General features: G+C 54.1%; 1 protein-coding gene across 1 annotated transcript in view; it reads left to right on the forward strand.

The window, feature by feature from the left end:
* Positions 1–363: 363 nt before the first annotated feature.
* Padi2 (peptidyl arginine deiminase 2) overlaps positions 364–15,188 on the forward strand; it is a 41,474-nt gene continuing 26,649 nt past the window's right edge. The window contains exons 1-3 of the mRNA XM_052177912.1: positions 364–562; positions 11,319–11,502; positions 13,301–13,373. Coding sequence (XP_052033872.1) covers positions 471–562; positions 11,319–11,502; positions 13,301–13,373 — 349 coding nt within the window. The 5' untranslated portion in view covers positions 364–470. The remainder of the gene's footprint in view (positions 563–11,318; positions 11,503–13,300; positions 13,374–15,188) is intronic.

A 15,188-nucleotide genomic window follows, 5' to 3' on the forward strand; every position in this document is an offset into this window, starting at 1 on the left:
TCTCCTCTCTCCCCCTGGTGTTGGCAAGATCTTTAAGAAGCCTCAGAGGTTTCCTCTGAGAAGCATTCCTCAGCCCCAGGCTGGCTTTGGTTGTCACCCACTCAGTCCTGTCCTGTCCCTTCGGCTGCTCCTGCTCGCATTTTTCTGCCCCTCCGAGCTGGAGGAGGGTGGGGGGCGTCCAGAAAGGGGAATTTATTTGAATAAAAAAATGGAACAGCCAAACACGGAAAGCAGGAATTGACAACTTGCAGGCAGAGATGCTTAGGGGCGGGGCCAGGCTTGACGGACAGGCTTGCAGGCCCACTCCAAGAGGAGTCCGGCGGCCGGCCACGCCCACGCCACGCCCCTCGCCTGCGGCTTAAGGCCACCGGCTGCCCGGCGGCGAGCGCAGGCGCCGCGGAGTGCTTACCTGTAGCAGGTGCCGGTTCCTGGGAGCAGCGCGGACTGCAGCCGCCTCTGCGTGGAGGAAAATGCTGCGGGAACGGACTGTGCGGTTGCAGTACGGGAGCCGCGTGGAGGCGGTGTACGTGCTGGGTACGCAGCTCTGGACCGATGTCTACAGGTGAGCCGAGACGGGCGAGTCACCCTCTCACCTAACTTTTTACAAACCCTGAGATCCTGGACCTGGCTCCAGTATCCCGGTTGTCCCTGAATTCGAGAGCCTCAGAAATCCAGAGACGAGGCCCAGGCCAGTATCCACTTCCATGCAATCCTGAGACCCCTCTAAGACACCCAGTTACGGCCCCTGTTGCAGCCCCCTCGCTGACACTGCTCCTTAAACCTAGCCTTCCCAGGCCTGGTCTCTCCAGCCCCTCTCGGGGTGACCTCAACACGCCCCTTTCACTCCCCCCACATCTTCTTGGTTCACCTTTCACCCCAGACCAGCCTCCTCCACCAGTGGCCTTCCTAACCCCTGCAAGCCAAAACACCCTGGGATGTGCTGGGGACTGTCTTGCCCAGAGGGGAGCTGCCCACGTGGAATCTGGCCTGGTACTTATCCGATTTCACCCTCCGGGGGGTTGCTGGTAGTTGCCTGTCCCCAGGCACTGGCTGTGAGCTGTGTCCCTAAATGCCTTTCCTGACTTCACCCTGAGATCAGAGAGGGGTCACTTTCCACCCTGCTGCGGCGCCCCGGGAGCCAAGACCTGTTCCTCCCCATCTTCTCTGCCCACACGCTCCACAGGGGTTAGGGCACCTGAGACAGCAGGGTGAAGGAATGGGGCTGAGTGTGCCCCGCGCCGCACCCCGTGGAAACGGGTCAGGTGTAGTGTGGGACCTCGGAAAGGTGCTGTGGGGAAGGAGTGGTGTGGGCAGCCGGAGAGGCCACACCATCTGCTGGGAGGACTCTCAGTGCTCTCCCTTGCCAGGGTGCGAGGGCTTCGCGCTGGAGGGAGGGGCATGCGGGATTCTGAGGCGAGACCCTGTGCTGGTGATCTGGGGCCGCCTGAGCTTCCTGTCAGGCTCCCCTGCCCACCCTCCAGCTCCCTCCCAGCGACACAGCCACTTCTACAGAAGGCCCTGGCCCTGCTGGTCCCAGCCAGCCTGAGTTGGGGCCTCTCTCTGTTCCTTTTGCCCTTAGGCCTCAACCCTAGCCTCCTCTACTTCACCTGGGCCTGGACTCCCATGGTCCTTCATACAGACCCCAAAGCAGGAGTGTGACATAGGGGTGGAGTATGGTCAAGGTACCAGTGGCTTGGGAGGGGGCCCATCTCTTCCCGCTCCCAGCTTTGAATTGGGCACTGCCAAGGGGTAAGCCAGGATCCAGGGCGCTCAGGTCCCTAAGCCACAGCTGTCACCGTGCCTGTCTGCTTGCCTGCTGGGGCACTGTGGGGGACTGTCTGAAAGACTGGCATGCTGCTGGGGGCTAAGGAACAAAGGGGGTCTGTGCCTAAGTCCTTGTCCTGGCCCCCACCTAAGCAGAGAGAGGCCCAGCGTGGTGGAGGGCGTGGGGGCAGGTGAGTCCTAGCTGAGGCCACAGTAGGAGTTTCTCAACACCATGAGAGTCAGAACAGCCTAGGCCATAACCTGCCCAAAGGAAGCTGAACACAGGCCGTGGTTGTCGTTGTTAATGTTGGAGTTGCCTACCTCTAAAGCTAAGTTAACCAGGGTTGGTGGCACACACCTGTAATCCCTTATATACCAAGAGCTGGGCCAAGAGGACCACAAGCCAAAGTTTCATTTAGACTACACAGTGAGTGCCAGAACAGCTTTGTACACAGCATGACCCTGTCTCAATATAACCCCAACACACGCATGCATACCTCAGAAAGAAAAAAAAAAGTGGCCTGTAATCCCAGCACTGGTGGGAGGCAGAGGCAGGACAGTTCCTGAGAAAGCTGATGTTCTTTCCAGGTAACACTGTGTGACCCTTAAAGTTCATCTGGAGTGAGCTGCTGGTTGCTCTGCAAGGGTCCCTCGGTCACCTATGCTGACGGCCACTGTCCTGGACAGCACATGTCCAGACCAGAGACCCAGTACCTCTCTGGGCAACTCTTTGTTGAAGGGATTGTTCTGTACAGTATAACGTAATGGGTGGTATTCCTGCCTCAGTTTACCAACTGGTAGTAGCAGCCTCTCTCCTACACGATGTGACAACCCAAAATGCCTTCAGACAGTATCAGTTATCCCAGGGAAAGAAAGTCACAGGTGATTCATGTGCCAGGCAGAAAGGAACCTCCCTCACCAGGACATGTCCAGCGTCTGCAGGGACAAGCCTCTTCTCAAGCGGGAAGGACCAGGAAGGGATGCACCGCCCCTTCCTTCTGTGTGAGACCTGAAAGATGCTCTGTGAGCATCCCAGTCAGCAGACCAAGAGAAGGAGGCTCAGAGAGAGGGAGCCATTTGCCTGGTGACAGCCAGGACTCAGGTGTGAGTGGCGGTCACTCAGAGCTCACGCTTCTCCCCACCCCACCCCCACTGTGTCACCCCTGGCCACCCTCCTCTACCCTGGACGGGAGTCCCCTGCCCCCTGAAGCATTGCCACCCCCATCCAGCCCCGCTTTGCACAAAGTCCTCCCTAGCTGAGACACGAGTTCTGGCTCAGGACCTCAAGGGATGCTGTCATCCCAGCGCCTCTGAGAAGACGCCACAGAGAAAGACCTGTGGGTAGTGCACCCATTTATGTAGGAAGGAGAGCAGGGACCCCTCATTCTTTCATCAAGTCACAAAGGTGAATGAGCAATCTGACATACACACACACACTTACACACATACTCTCTCTCACACACACTCTCTCACACACACATGCACACACACTCTCACACACATACTCTCTCACATACACACTCACGCACGCACGCACACTCTCACACACACACTCACACACACTCTCTCACACACACTCTCTCACACACACTCACACACACTCTCTCACACACACTCTCTCACACACACTTACGCACACACACTATCTCTCACACACACACTCTCTCACACACACACTCACACACACACTCTCACACACACACTCACACACATACTCTCCCTCACACACTCACACACACACACTCACACAATACTCTCTCACATACACACTCACGCACACACACTCTCACACACACACTCACACACACTCTCTCACACACACTTACGCACACATACTCTCTCACAAACACACTCACGCACACACACTCTCTCACACACACACTCACACAATACTCTCTCTCACACACACGCACACACTCACACACACACACACACACACTCCACCATCAGAGGCTGAGGGTGACCTTGTGGCCCTGGCAGGAACTGCCTGTCAGCCGGAAGCCAGTCCCCTCCCTTGTCTCCTATGGAGAGAGCAGTCTCTGAGTGGAGGCTGCTTTGAGGAACTTAGAAGCTGTTGCCACAGTTGACAGAGACAGTTGATTGTTTGTTTTGGCTTTTAAAGATCTTATTATCAGGCTGGAGAGATGGCTCAGTGGGTGGGCCTGGGTTCAAATGCCGGCACCCACAGAGAACCACTATAACACCTGAGCTGAGGGAGCAGAGGCTTGCCAGCACTAACTGCCTAGCAGCCCAGCACCAAGGTCAGTGAGAGACCTTGACTCAAAGAAATGAGGCAGGACTCATGCCTTTGATCGCAGCGCTTGGATGGCAGAGGCAGGTGGATGTCTGTGAGTTCCAGGTTAGCCTGATCTACATAGTGAGTTCTGAGACAGTCAGGGCTGCATAGTGAAACTGCCTTTAAAAAGGAGAGAGAGAGAAAGGTAGAGAGAAGTGCACCCTATGTCTTCTGTCCTCTGTGAGTATGCACAGATAAGCATTTGCACGTGCATACACATGTGCACACACACACACATACACACACATACACACACACACACACACACACACACACAAGAAAGAGAGAGCACTTGCCGTTATTCACTTAATATCACTTCCTAACATTGAACCCCCAGCAGCCTTCCCAATAGGTACGTGCTCATTTCATATTCATACAGTAATTTGCATATGCCCCGCCCTCACCTCCTTCACGAGCTGTTATCACCCCTTTCATCCTTGAGGGACCTAAAGTCAGACCACACCGCTGAGGAGGGGTGCAGGAGTAGAGCCCAGACTGTGGACTCCTCTCCCAATCTGTCTTCCGGAGGCTCCTGTTTGGGGACCGGCTCCTCCCTGCTCCGCCCCTTTGACGGAATCATTATCGGCTTTGGGATGAGCTTCTGAGTGCGGCCATTGGTGGCTGCAGACCGCCTAGCACCGGGCTGAGCTTGCCACCTTCGACCTCAATAGACAGGCCCCGTTGGATGGGTCCATGGAAGGTCAAGGGTGTGGGGCAGAGCTTGGCAGAGCAGCGTTGCTTGCTGCCGCTGCCCAGAGAAAGTGACGAAGGAAAACACCAGGCCAGGTCCCGTGGCCCCATAAATTAGAACAACACCCAGGGCTCTGGGCCTGGGACGGGAGGCGCTGCCAGGCGCTACTTAAGATTCAGGTTTCAGGCTGGTGCCCAGGAGTGGGAGGGGTGAGGAAGGACCTGGCACCCCGTGTGCCAAGCTCACAGTTGCCTCACTTAGTGTGGCGCCTGAGGCTCTTCCTCGCTAAGCAGAGGTCCCCGAGTTAGGGAAATAATGTAGTCCCAGTAGCTCGGACCCCCAAACACCAATGTTTAGAAGTGACCGGCTCCTCTCCTGCCCACGCGTAGCCATGCAGGAGGACCCTGAGCCCAAGAGTCCAGGACAGGAAGCCACCGCTGACTGTCCCCTCTGGGCCCCAGACTCTTATCTACAAATAAGCGGGGTGTTGGGGGAATCTTGAGATCCCCACGAGCCTCTTGATCACGCCCCACTTGATCTTCTCTGGGTCCTTACTTGGAGGGCCATGGTGAGGACTCCAGCCTATGGGCTCTCCCGGGTCCGGGGCTCCTGTAGTTCATTCACGCCCTGCCTTGAGGGTCCCTCTCTGAAGCAAGGTCGGATTCTACGTGGACCTCAGTGTGTTTGTCTGTGAAATGGAGGTGAATCAAGCAGGCTTTGTGGGATTGTGTGACGCATAGATTGAGAGACTGTGGCTTGCTGTGGTAAATTCTCCGTATGTCCTCGTCATTGTGAATGAGATCGGGTTGATTACAGTATCACCCATCACGAGGAGCCAGTTACTGCCCTCAAAGTGTTCATGAGACTCATGGGAGAAACGCGTTGAACACCTGTTAGTACCCAGGGCGCTGGCTAAGGGAAAGAGCAAGATCTGGCTGATAGGATCAGGGAAGACTTCCTGGAAGAGGTGGCAGCTGGGCTGGGTCTTGTAAGATGCACACGACAGATGATAGGTCCCATGGGAGCAACGCCACCTGGCAGGAAAGTGGGGCCCATGGAGACAGTAAAGGTGTCATTTCAGTGGCCTGCAGTATAAAGCAGGAGGCCAGAGATCAGAAAGTGGACCTTTGAGGAGCCGGGGTTGGCCTTTGTTCAGGAACTAGACATTGTTCTGTAGGTAGGAAGGGCTCTCTGAGGCTTCTGAGAAAGGGAGTCACCAGAGATCAGACTGTTTCTTCCTGTGGAGAGCACCAGCTCCCTGTGATGGGTTTCTGGTAAACCAGGTAGAGGAGGAGGCCGGCTACACACACATGCCAAGGCTACACACACATGTCAAGGCTATACACACATGCCAAGGCTATACACACATGTCAAGGCTATACACACATGCCAAGGCTATACACACATGTCAAGGCTATACACACATGTCAAGGCTATACACACATGCCAAGGCTACACACACATGTCAAGGCTATACACACATGCCAAGGCTATACACACATGTCAAGGCTATACACACATGCCAAGGCTATACACACATGTCAAGGCTATACACACATGTCAAGGCTATACACACATGCCAAGGCTATACACACATGCCAAGGCTATACACACATATCAAGGCTATACACACATGCCAAGGCTATACACACATGTCAAGGCTATACACACATGCCAAGGCTATACACACATATCAAGGCTATACACACATGTCAAGGCTATACACACATGCCAAGGCTATACACACATGTCAAGGCTATACACACATGCCAAGGTTTGCCTCTACCAACCCCGCCTCAGCCAGTGCCAGCCCTCAGGACTCTGACCACCACAATGGTGAGGATCGGGAGTGAGGCCTGGGCTGAGATCTCCCTCCCCTCCCCTCCTGTCCCCTCTGTCCCCTCTGTGCTTACCAGGCTGGCACCCACAACTCCCCCCTTCCAACTCCTCCAAAGTCCCAGGGACAGGGTGTCACACCTCGGTGGCCAGGAGCTGGGGTCACTCCAAGGATGAACCCCGCCTGGTGTTAATGAGAGACCAGGCCAAATGGACAAACTGAGAGCCAGGGGCTGGCAAGGGACAGGCCCATCACACCCTCAAGCGTGGAGCGCTGCGGGCCTCCTCAGCCCTGCCAGGCTAGGCCTGGGACCTTCTCCCACTGTCTGAGACAAGATCAGACAGGCTGGGTGACTCCCCAGAAGCCACACAGCATTTCAGAAGCTGGGCACACGTCTGCCTAGCCGTTTCTCTCCATGGCCACCATCCAGCCCCAAACCACCGCCACCCCTCACCCAGCTGCCCCCCAAAACTTCCATTAATTTCTTCTAAAATCTCTCCTTGCTTGCAAGTGCTTGGTGACTTTCCTTCCTCGGGAGAAAGGCTAGCCCCGCCATGTCTGGGCCTTCTCTCCTAGTCATGACCATGCCCTTCCTTCTGTCTGCGCATGTGTAAGCTCACACGTGTGTGTGTGTGTGTGTGTGTGTGTGTGTGTGTGTGTGTGTGTACACAGATCCACTCTGCCCATTTCTCCACGTCAGGCTTCTGGGTCCCACAGCATCAGGGCAGCTGGAGCTCTGAAGAACTCTTCCTGAGACAGAGTGTCCCACCCTGTAGCTGATCCTGGAGTTCCAGGTCCACGAGCTAAACTAATTCTGAATGAAGTTTAGGCTCTTAGCTCAAATGTTACCTCCTCAGAGAATCTGTCTGAGAGCCCCTGACATCACACACCCCATATCTTCAGAACCTTTAAGCATGGTTGGTGTTACACAAGCGCACTGCTAACTGTGCCACGTCCCCGGCCTGGCCATTCATGTCTCTATTACAGTCATCACAATTGATCACATAATCTACAAAGTCTTTTGCTTTCACTAGGAATATAATCCCCATGGCCCAAGAGATGTTTTAACTTTTTAACCAGTCTTCTTCTGCCTGGTACATAGTCAATGTTCAAGAGATGTGTGTTGAGTGAATACAAGACCGTGTGTCCCAACCTTCCTCCTCCAGCCTGGTCCAGGCATGCAGTCAGTAAAAACATTTGATGGAGATGGGGCTGGAGGCAGACACTGGGCAGGCGCAGATTGGGGGAACAGCATTCCGGGGATCAGGAACTACATACAGTGCACAGTGAGGGGCTGGAAGCGCTTGTGCGCAAGTGTGAGGACCTGGGTTCAGATCCCCAGCGCCCACATAAGGTCTGTGACTGCAGCACTGGGGGACAGAGACAAGCGGGTTCCAAGGCTCACCCGTCTAGCCAGAACAGTTCGCTAGAGGTTCAGTGAGAAACCCTATCTCAGAACTAAGGCAGAAATCAATACAGGAACCTGCACCAACCTTTGATCTGCGCACACACACACACACACACACACACACACACACACACACACGCACACACGCACACACACAGTTAATAGATGTATAAACTGCTCTGATACCAGCTTGGAAAGCATATCAGAAAGCATTCCTTTACTGTCCCTCCTGGCGCTGGGACACAGGGCGGACGTGGGTCTCAGGGCGAGCCTCCTGTCCCATGCATGCTCTCTCTGTGGGACTCTATCCAGGAAGCCAGGAGGTCAAAGCCACCCCACCCCATTCCTTTCCCTCCCTCGATACTGTCCCACAGCCTCTAGGGACCCCCAAGCCATCTGGAGCCCCAGGCTCTCGGGTTTCTGCAGGGGATTCTAACAGGATCTTCCCCGGGGAGGAGTCAGCCAACAGGATCCACATGGGACAATGGCTCCTTTGTGGCCTCTGCCAAGGCTCCAAGAATAGCTGTTTGGTCAGCCTCAAGCGAGGCTGGTGCAGGGCTGTGGGAGGCCTGGGGCCCAGGAGCTCTGATGTGGCTCTGGTGTTAACCCACGAGATGCTCCTGGATCAGAGGGGTGGAGGCAGGCCCGGGAATGAAAGCGGTCCTGAGGGATCTTGCTTTTGGTGTGGTTTGGAAGGCATTGTTATCTCAGAAAACCTGCCTGTGGTAACCCGATATAAAAACCAGATGAGGAGCTCTTGTTTCAAGGAGGGCGGGGCTCCAGCACCCTCCACTTGATTTCAGCCAAAAAGACCAAGAATGGGTTGCAAGCCTTGCCAGGCTGTGGCGGCTCACGACTTTAGTCCCAGCACTTTGGAGGCAGAGCCAGGAAACCTCGTCTACAGAGTGAGTTTCAGGACAGCCAGGGCTAAGAGGATCCCTGTCTTGAAAACAAAACAAACAGAATGAACGCATTGCTTGGCAACCTCTGCGAACTGCCAGCCACGGCCAGTGCCCACCCCAGCTCTAAAAGGATGGCAGGACCACACTGCAGGAGATGACATCAGTGTTTCTCAAACGGTGGCCCCATTAGTTTCTAGAATATTCTTAGGTCCCAGCCGTCTCTGTTTGGATGAGCGTCTGGGCTGTCACAGAGGCGGCTGCGGCTGCAGCATTTGAGAGTCGCAAGTTTAAGCCTCCTGCTCAGCCTCGCCCCCTGCCTCATCACCTCATCAAGAGCTGCGACTCTTGCCTGGCCCTGACAGCCAGCAGCCTCTCAGGGGATGGGACCCCTAAGTCTGTAGGCATGGGTCAGGGGGAGCTCTGAAGACTTAAGTCCAGGCATGGCAGCACAGGCTTGTGGCCTCAGTGCTCCCAGCAGAGGCACGAGGGTGGGGGCAGGTTCGAGGCCAGCCTGGTCTACATAGTGAATTCCAGGCCGGGCAAAGCTACATATGGAGACCCTGTGTCCGAAAGAAAAATAGTGATGATGATGATGAAGAAGAAGAGGAGGAGGAAGAGAAAGAGGAGGAGGAGAAGATGAAGGAGACTGAGAAGGAAATGGAAAGACAGAGATGAGAAGACAGAGATGGAGATTAAGACAAAGAAGAACAAGGAGAAGAAGAAGAGGAAGAGGAGGAAGAAGAAAAAGAGAAAATGCCTAAAAATTTAAACGGTGTGCAATGTTTCTGAGACTCTTGGACATCAGAGCCCTGCCCCCACCCCCAGCAGCAGCTATGCCTTTGAGACACACTCAGGCCTGCACTGCGGTCATTTCAAATCCCACAGGAATCTTTCCAGAGCCCCCGACCCACTGAGGTCCTTAGGAGCCTTCAAACCTGGTTTACCCAAACGGCCAGTCCTGGCCCCTCCACCCCTGGCCACCCTGGCACCTCCGCCCCTGGCCGCCCTGGCCCCTGTTGCCTGCACTCTTTTCTTTTCTCTCTCACACTTCTTAAAAAGCCACCATTCATATTTGATTTGAGCCCTGATGTCCCCTGCAACCTTGGCCATCTCCTGAAGGTCTCCAGACACCACCCTGGTGAGTTAGAATGTCGGCGTATACATTGTCCTACGTAAACTCCCGTATCTGGCAGCCAGAGCAAGCCAGTGCCCTCCCTACCCTGAGTCCTGCTGAGTTCTCACAATCCCCAAACCATTTCTCCTTCAGCAGGAAGCCATGCATGAGTCCCGAGATATGGCCTTCAGAGGTAAAGAATTCCAGGCCTGGGGACCCTTGAGACAAAGCCTGGCTCCAGGCCCCATCCTGTCCCCAGTGGCACCAGGCAGGGGATGGGGTTCTAGTCCCAGCTCTGCCTGTGGAGCAAACTCATTATGTCCAGGTTTATCACCCTATAGAGCCCTGTGCTCCCCAAGCTGGTGCTCCCCAAACTGGTCACCCGTCTGCTGAATTATCGAGAACCCAGTAAGAATTCAAGGCCTAAAATGGGGATGTGGCTCAGCTGGTAAAGTCCTTGCCTAGCATGGTCAAGGCTCTGGGTTCAGTCCCCAGCACAGCAGAAACCAGGCCTATAATGCAGCCTGTGAGAATCAGAAGGTTAAGATCATCGTTACCTGCATAGCAAGTTCAAGGCCAGCCTGAGCTACAGGAGACCATGTCTCAGGAATGAATGAATGAATGAATGAATGAATCAGAGTCTAAGTCAAGGGTGGCACTACATGCCTAAATATCCCAGCACTTGGGAGGCTAATGTTGGAGGATAATAACTTTGGGGACAGTCTAAGTGGCATAAAAATATTCTAACAAGAAAAAAATATCCTGGTCTTTTAAAGGCGTTGTTGAGTAGCTTGTGTGGGCTCCATCTGTAACACAGCAGAGAGAGAGAGAGAGAGAGAGAGAGAGAGAGAGAGAGAGAGAGAGAGGAGAGAGACAGAAAGACAGAGAGACTGAGAGAGACAGAGACAGAGAGAGAGAAAGGAGAGAGAGGAGAGACAGGGAGAGAGAGGAGAGACAGAGAGAGGAGAGAGAGAGACAGAGAGAGAAGACAGAGAGGAGAGAGAGAGAAACAGAACCAGACAATCAGGCACAGAGAGGAGAGACAGAGACAGGCAGACGCAGAGGAGAGAGGAGAGACAGACAGAAAGAGACAGATAGACAGACAGATAGTTGGACTCCAACTCAGCAAATGCAAAGTTAGCCTTTCACAGTCTCCTGCCATCAGCTGGCCATGGCAGGGCAGCTGGGTCTGCCCGGGTCCCCAGACCACACAGCAGGGAGGCCCACTCCTCTGGAACTCTCTTACGGACTCCCTGGTCCCTCCTCTCCCAGGCTCCGACTGACCCTCTGTCTGTTCTTCCTACAGTGCAGCCCCTGCTGGGGCCAAAGCCTTCAGCCTGAAGCACTCGGAGGGTGTGAAGGTGGAGGTCGTATGTGATGGAGAGGCAGAGGAGGTGGTCACCAACGGCAAACAGCGCTGGGCCCTGTCACCCAGCACCACACTGCGGCTCAGCATGGCCCAGGCCAGCACAGAGGCCAGCAGTGACAAGGTACCGTGGCCAGGAAGACAGTCTCTAGGATTGAGGGAGCCCAAAGCCAGGGGGCATCTTGTGGGGCGGGGAGCACCCCAGCCTGAGTCATACAAACAGTGGGAGCACATATAGTGCTTTCTGGGTCCCTAGAAGAGTGGGGTGGGGGTGGGGGACATGGGAAGCTGGGTGGCCAGGCATGAAGTCACACACCCATAACCCCAGCCCTTAAGAGGCAGAGGCAGAGCCGGGCAGTGGTGGTGCACACCTTTAATCCCAGCACTTGGGAGGCAGAGGCAGGTGGATTTCTGACTTCAAGGCCAGCCTGGTCTACAAAGTGAGTTCCAGGACAGCCAGAGAGCTACACAGGGAAACCCTATCTTGAAAAACCCAAAAAACCAAAAAAGAAAGAAAGAAAGAAAGAAAGAAAGAAAGAAAGAAAGAAAGAAAGAAAGAAAGAAAGAAAGGAAGGAAGGAAGGAAGGAAGGAAGGAAGGAAGGAAGGAAGGAAGGAAGGAAGGAAGGAAGGAAGGAAGAAAGAAAGGAAGGAAGGAAGGAAGGAAGGAAGGAAGAAAGGGAGGGAAGAAGGAAGGAAGGAAGGAGAGAGAGAGAGAGAGAGAGAGAGAGAGAGAGAGAGAAAGAAAGAAAGAAAGAAAGAAAGAAAGAAAGAAAGAAAGAAAGAAAGAAAGAAAGAAAGAAAGAAAGAAAAAGAGGCAGAGGCAGGAGGATCAAGAGTTCAAGGCCTGCTTTGGCTAGCATGGGGCATATGAGATCCTGTCTCAAAAAGTGAAAACTGAGCCAGAGAGATGACTCAGTGGTTAAGAGCACAGACTGCTCTTCTAGAGGCCCTGAGTTCAAATCCCAGCAACCACATGGTGGCTCACAACCATCTGTAACTCCAGTTCCATGGGGATCTGATGCCCTGTTCTGGCCTCCAGAGGTACCAGGCATGCACATGGTACACAGGCATACATGCAGTCAGAACCCCATACACATAAAATAATGTTTCAAATGAAAACTGGTGCTGGCAACACAGCTCAGTAATTTTGTGTCTAGCATATGTGAAGCTCTGAGGTCAACTCAGGACAGAAAGAAGGAAGGAGAAAGAAAGAGGGGTTGAGAGGAGGAAAACAGACTCGGGGAACTGAGGGAAATGTTAGCTGAGGCAGGAGGATTGCTGCAAGCTTGAGACCAGCCTCATTAGTACCAGGCTAGCCCAAGCTACATGGTGAGAGTGTTCAGAATGCACACGTCAAAAGAGAGGCCAGGACTTGGGGCACACACCTGCAATCTCAACACTTGAGAGGCAGAGACAGGAGCATTGCTGTGTTGATGTTAACCTGGGATAGATAGCTGATTAGAGATGACATGTGGAGCGCCTCAGACCTCACCATCCCTGAAGTGCGGTGCTGAACAATCAGGGGTAAAATGGTGTGCCCAGATAATGGTCCCCACTTGGACTCTAAACAATGTTACTCTGGGCCATTTGCAGTGTTGGCACCTGGCACCTTGCAGAGGAACAAGTCCCTGGGGCTTGGCTGGAGCTAGACACACGGCATAGTGGGTGTGCACCTAGGAAGGTGGGGGATGTGCCAGGGGAGGTCAGGTAGGGGAGAGGAGCCCCTTCTCCAGTTAGATTATCTGTGAGAAGCATCTCAACAGCCCAGGAGTGCTTCCTGGAGGAGAGGGCCTTGCATCTAGAGAGGACTGATGGCCTGGGAGGTAGGGGGTTATTCCTGGTCTTTTGTTTGTTTCATTTTTCACCATAACCTGTGACCTCTGCCCTTTCTCTCTCGTCCCCATGCATGCCTCTCACCAAGGTCACTGTCAACTACTATGAAGAGGAAGGCAGTGCCCCCATTGACCAGGCTGGGCTCTTCCTCACGGCCATTGGTGAGTTGATGCTGGGGTCTGGGTGTCTTCACTTTGGGGGGGCTGGAAAAGTACTCAGGGCAGGTTTCAGTGTGGCAGACCAGCTCTGAGAGCCGCTTCCAAGTAATGCACGTGTGTACATGCAGAAGCATGTGCACTCGCACATATGCACACGAACACACACACACACACACATGCACACGCTCACACACTCTGCAGCCTGCAGGCACTGTCACTGTCCCTGACAATCCTCGCCACCATCCCCGCCCCAGCCCCGGGCACAGAGACACAGCCTGGGGTTCTCAACTCATCTGGCCTAGGCTCTTCATTTGATCCACAAAAGATGATGTGGCCCGGAAAACTCATTCACAGTCACACAGCAACAGTGTGGCAGGTTAAGTCCCAAACTGGAAACAATTCCCTCAGTTCTTCCCCTGCAGGGCCCTGCCGTGGGCGTCAGGGACACTGTGGTCTAAGCAGAGCCCAGGGACGTGACCCTTCTGAATACTCAGTCCCTGCTGCACCTAAGATTTTATCTTTATGGGTGCTTTCAAGCTAGAGGGAATCCAGTTGCTCATTCTGTCATCCAGCTGTGGTTAAACATTGACAGAGGTGGGAACCCCCATCCGAGCACTGTCCCCTGATTCACTGCTGCAGAGGCTGGGTGCTTTGAGGAGAAGGAAATGGAAGAGAAAGAGGAGGCAGATAAACACAGGACATTCACTGTCCTCCAGACCTTGATGTCCGTCCATCAAGCTGTCAGTCTATCCTTTCAGCTATTGCGAGGAGAATCACAGGAAGTATACCCATTAAGCAGATGGGAAAACTGAGGCTCAGAAAAGGCAAAGCAAAGTTGCCTGGGTTACACCTAGAAATAGTCAGTAGGACACCAAGTCATATCAGTTATCTCATTTTCTAAGAGTCGTGAAACGTCCTCTAAAAATGGGTATGTCTCTGTGAGACTCCCCACCCCCCTTCTCTTCTCTTGTGTCCCTTTGGAGGCTGGAGGACTCTCAGTGGTAGTGATCTCCCCAGGGTCCTGAGTGCTGACACCATGTCCTTCCCTGTGTACTGAGGGCTTCTTAGCCCAGGAGTGAGGAGGCCCTGGGATGACGGGGAGATGGGGGGTTGAGAGTTGTAGCCTGAGCCCCCAGCGTGCTGTGAGCCCCGGCATGTGACCGAGCAGCATTGCAAACTCACAGCCCCCACCTGTCTCAGATGACCGACCCCAGGAAACCCAATCCTACAGAGCCAGGGATACCTGAGGACAAAGGCGGGAGGAGGGGAGCGACCTGAGACCTGTCAGAGGTGACCAGGGCTGGCGCACCCTCAGGATGTGCGTGCAGGGAGGAGATGCAGGCAGAGAGATGCTCAGAGGAGGAGGTGATCATGTCCTCCACCTGAGACCTGAGGCTGAGCTCGAGGCTCCGAGGGAGCTCAGGTGTGGCCCTGGGGACACCCAGGGGACAAAGAAGCTGCGCCAGCGCCCATCTGCCATCTAGGGAGTGTTCTGTTTTCGTGGCTACTTAACTGTCGTGAGGTGCAGGTGTCTTGGTTCATGGGACAGTAAGACGTGTCCCGAGGCTCTCCTAAAGACAATGAGGAGAATGGGAGCTTGTCCCTATGAAAGGGAAAACCAGCATTAGAACAAGAGTGTGTCTTCAGCTCGCAGCACCATTTTGACAATAAAAAGCAGGAGGTGTTTGAGATAGCTCGGCAGATAAATCCTGACGACATGAGTAATATATATAATACATACACACACACACACAAGCACGGGCAGCATGCGCACACATACATGCACACAAGCACGTGTGTGTGCGCACACACACATGC

The sequence above is a fragment of the Apodemus sylvaticus genome, chromosome 3, assembly GCF_947179515.1.
Source record: "Apodemus sylvaticus chromosome 3, mApoSyl1.1, whole genome shotgun sequence".
NCBI lineage: Eukaryota > Metazoa > Chordata > Mammalia > Rodentia > Muridae > Apodemus > Apodemus sylvaticus.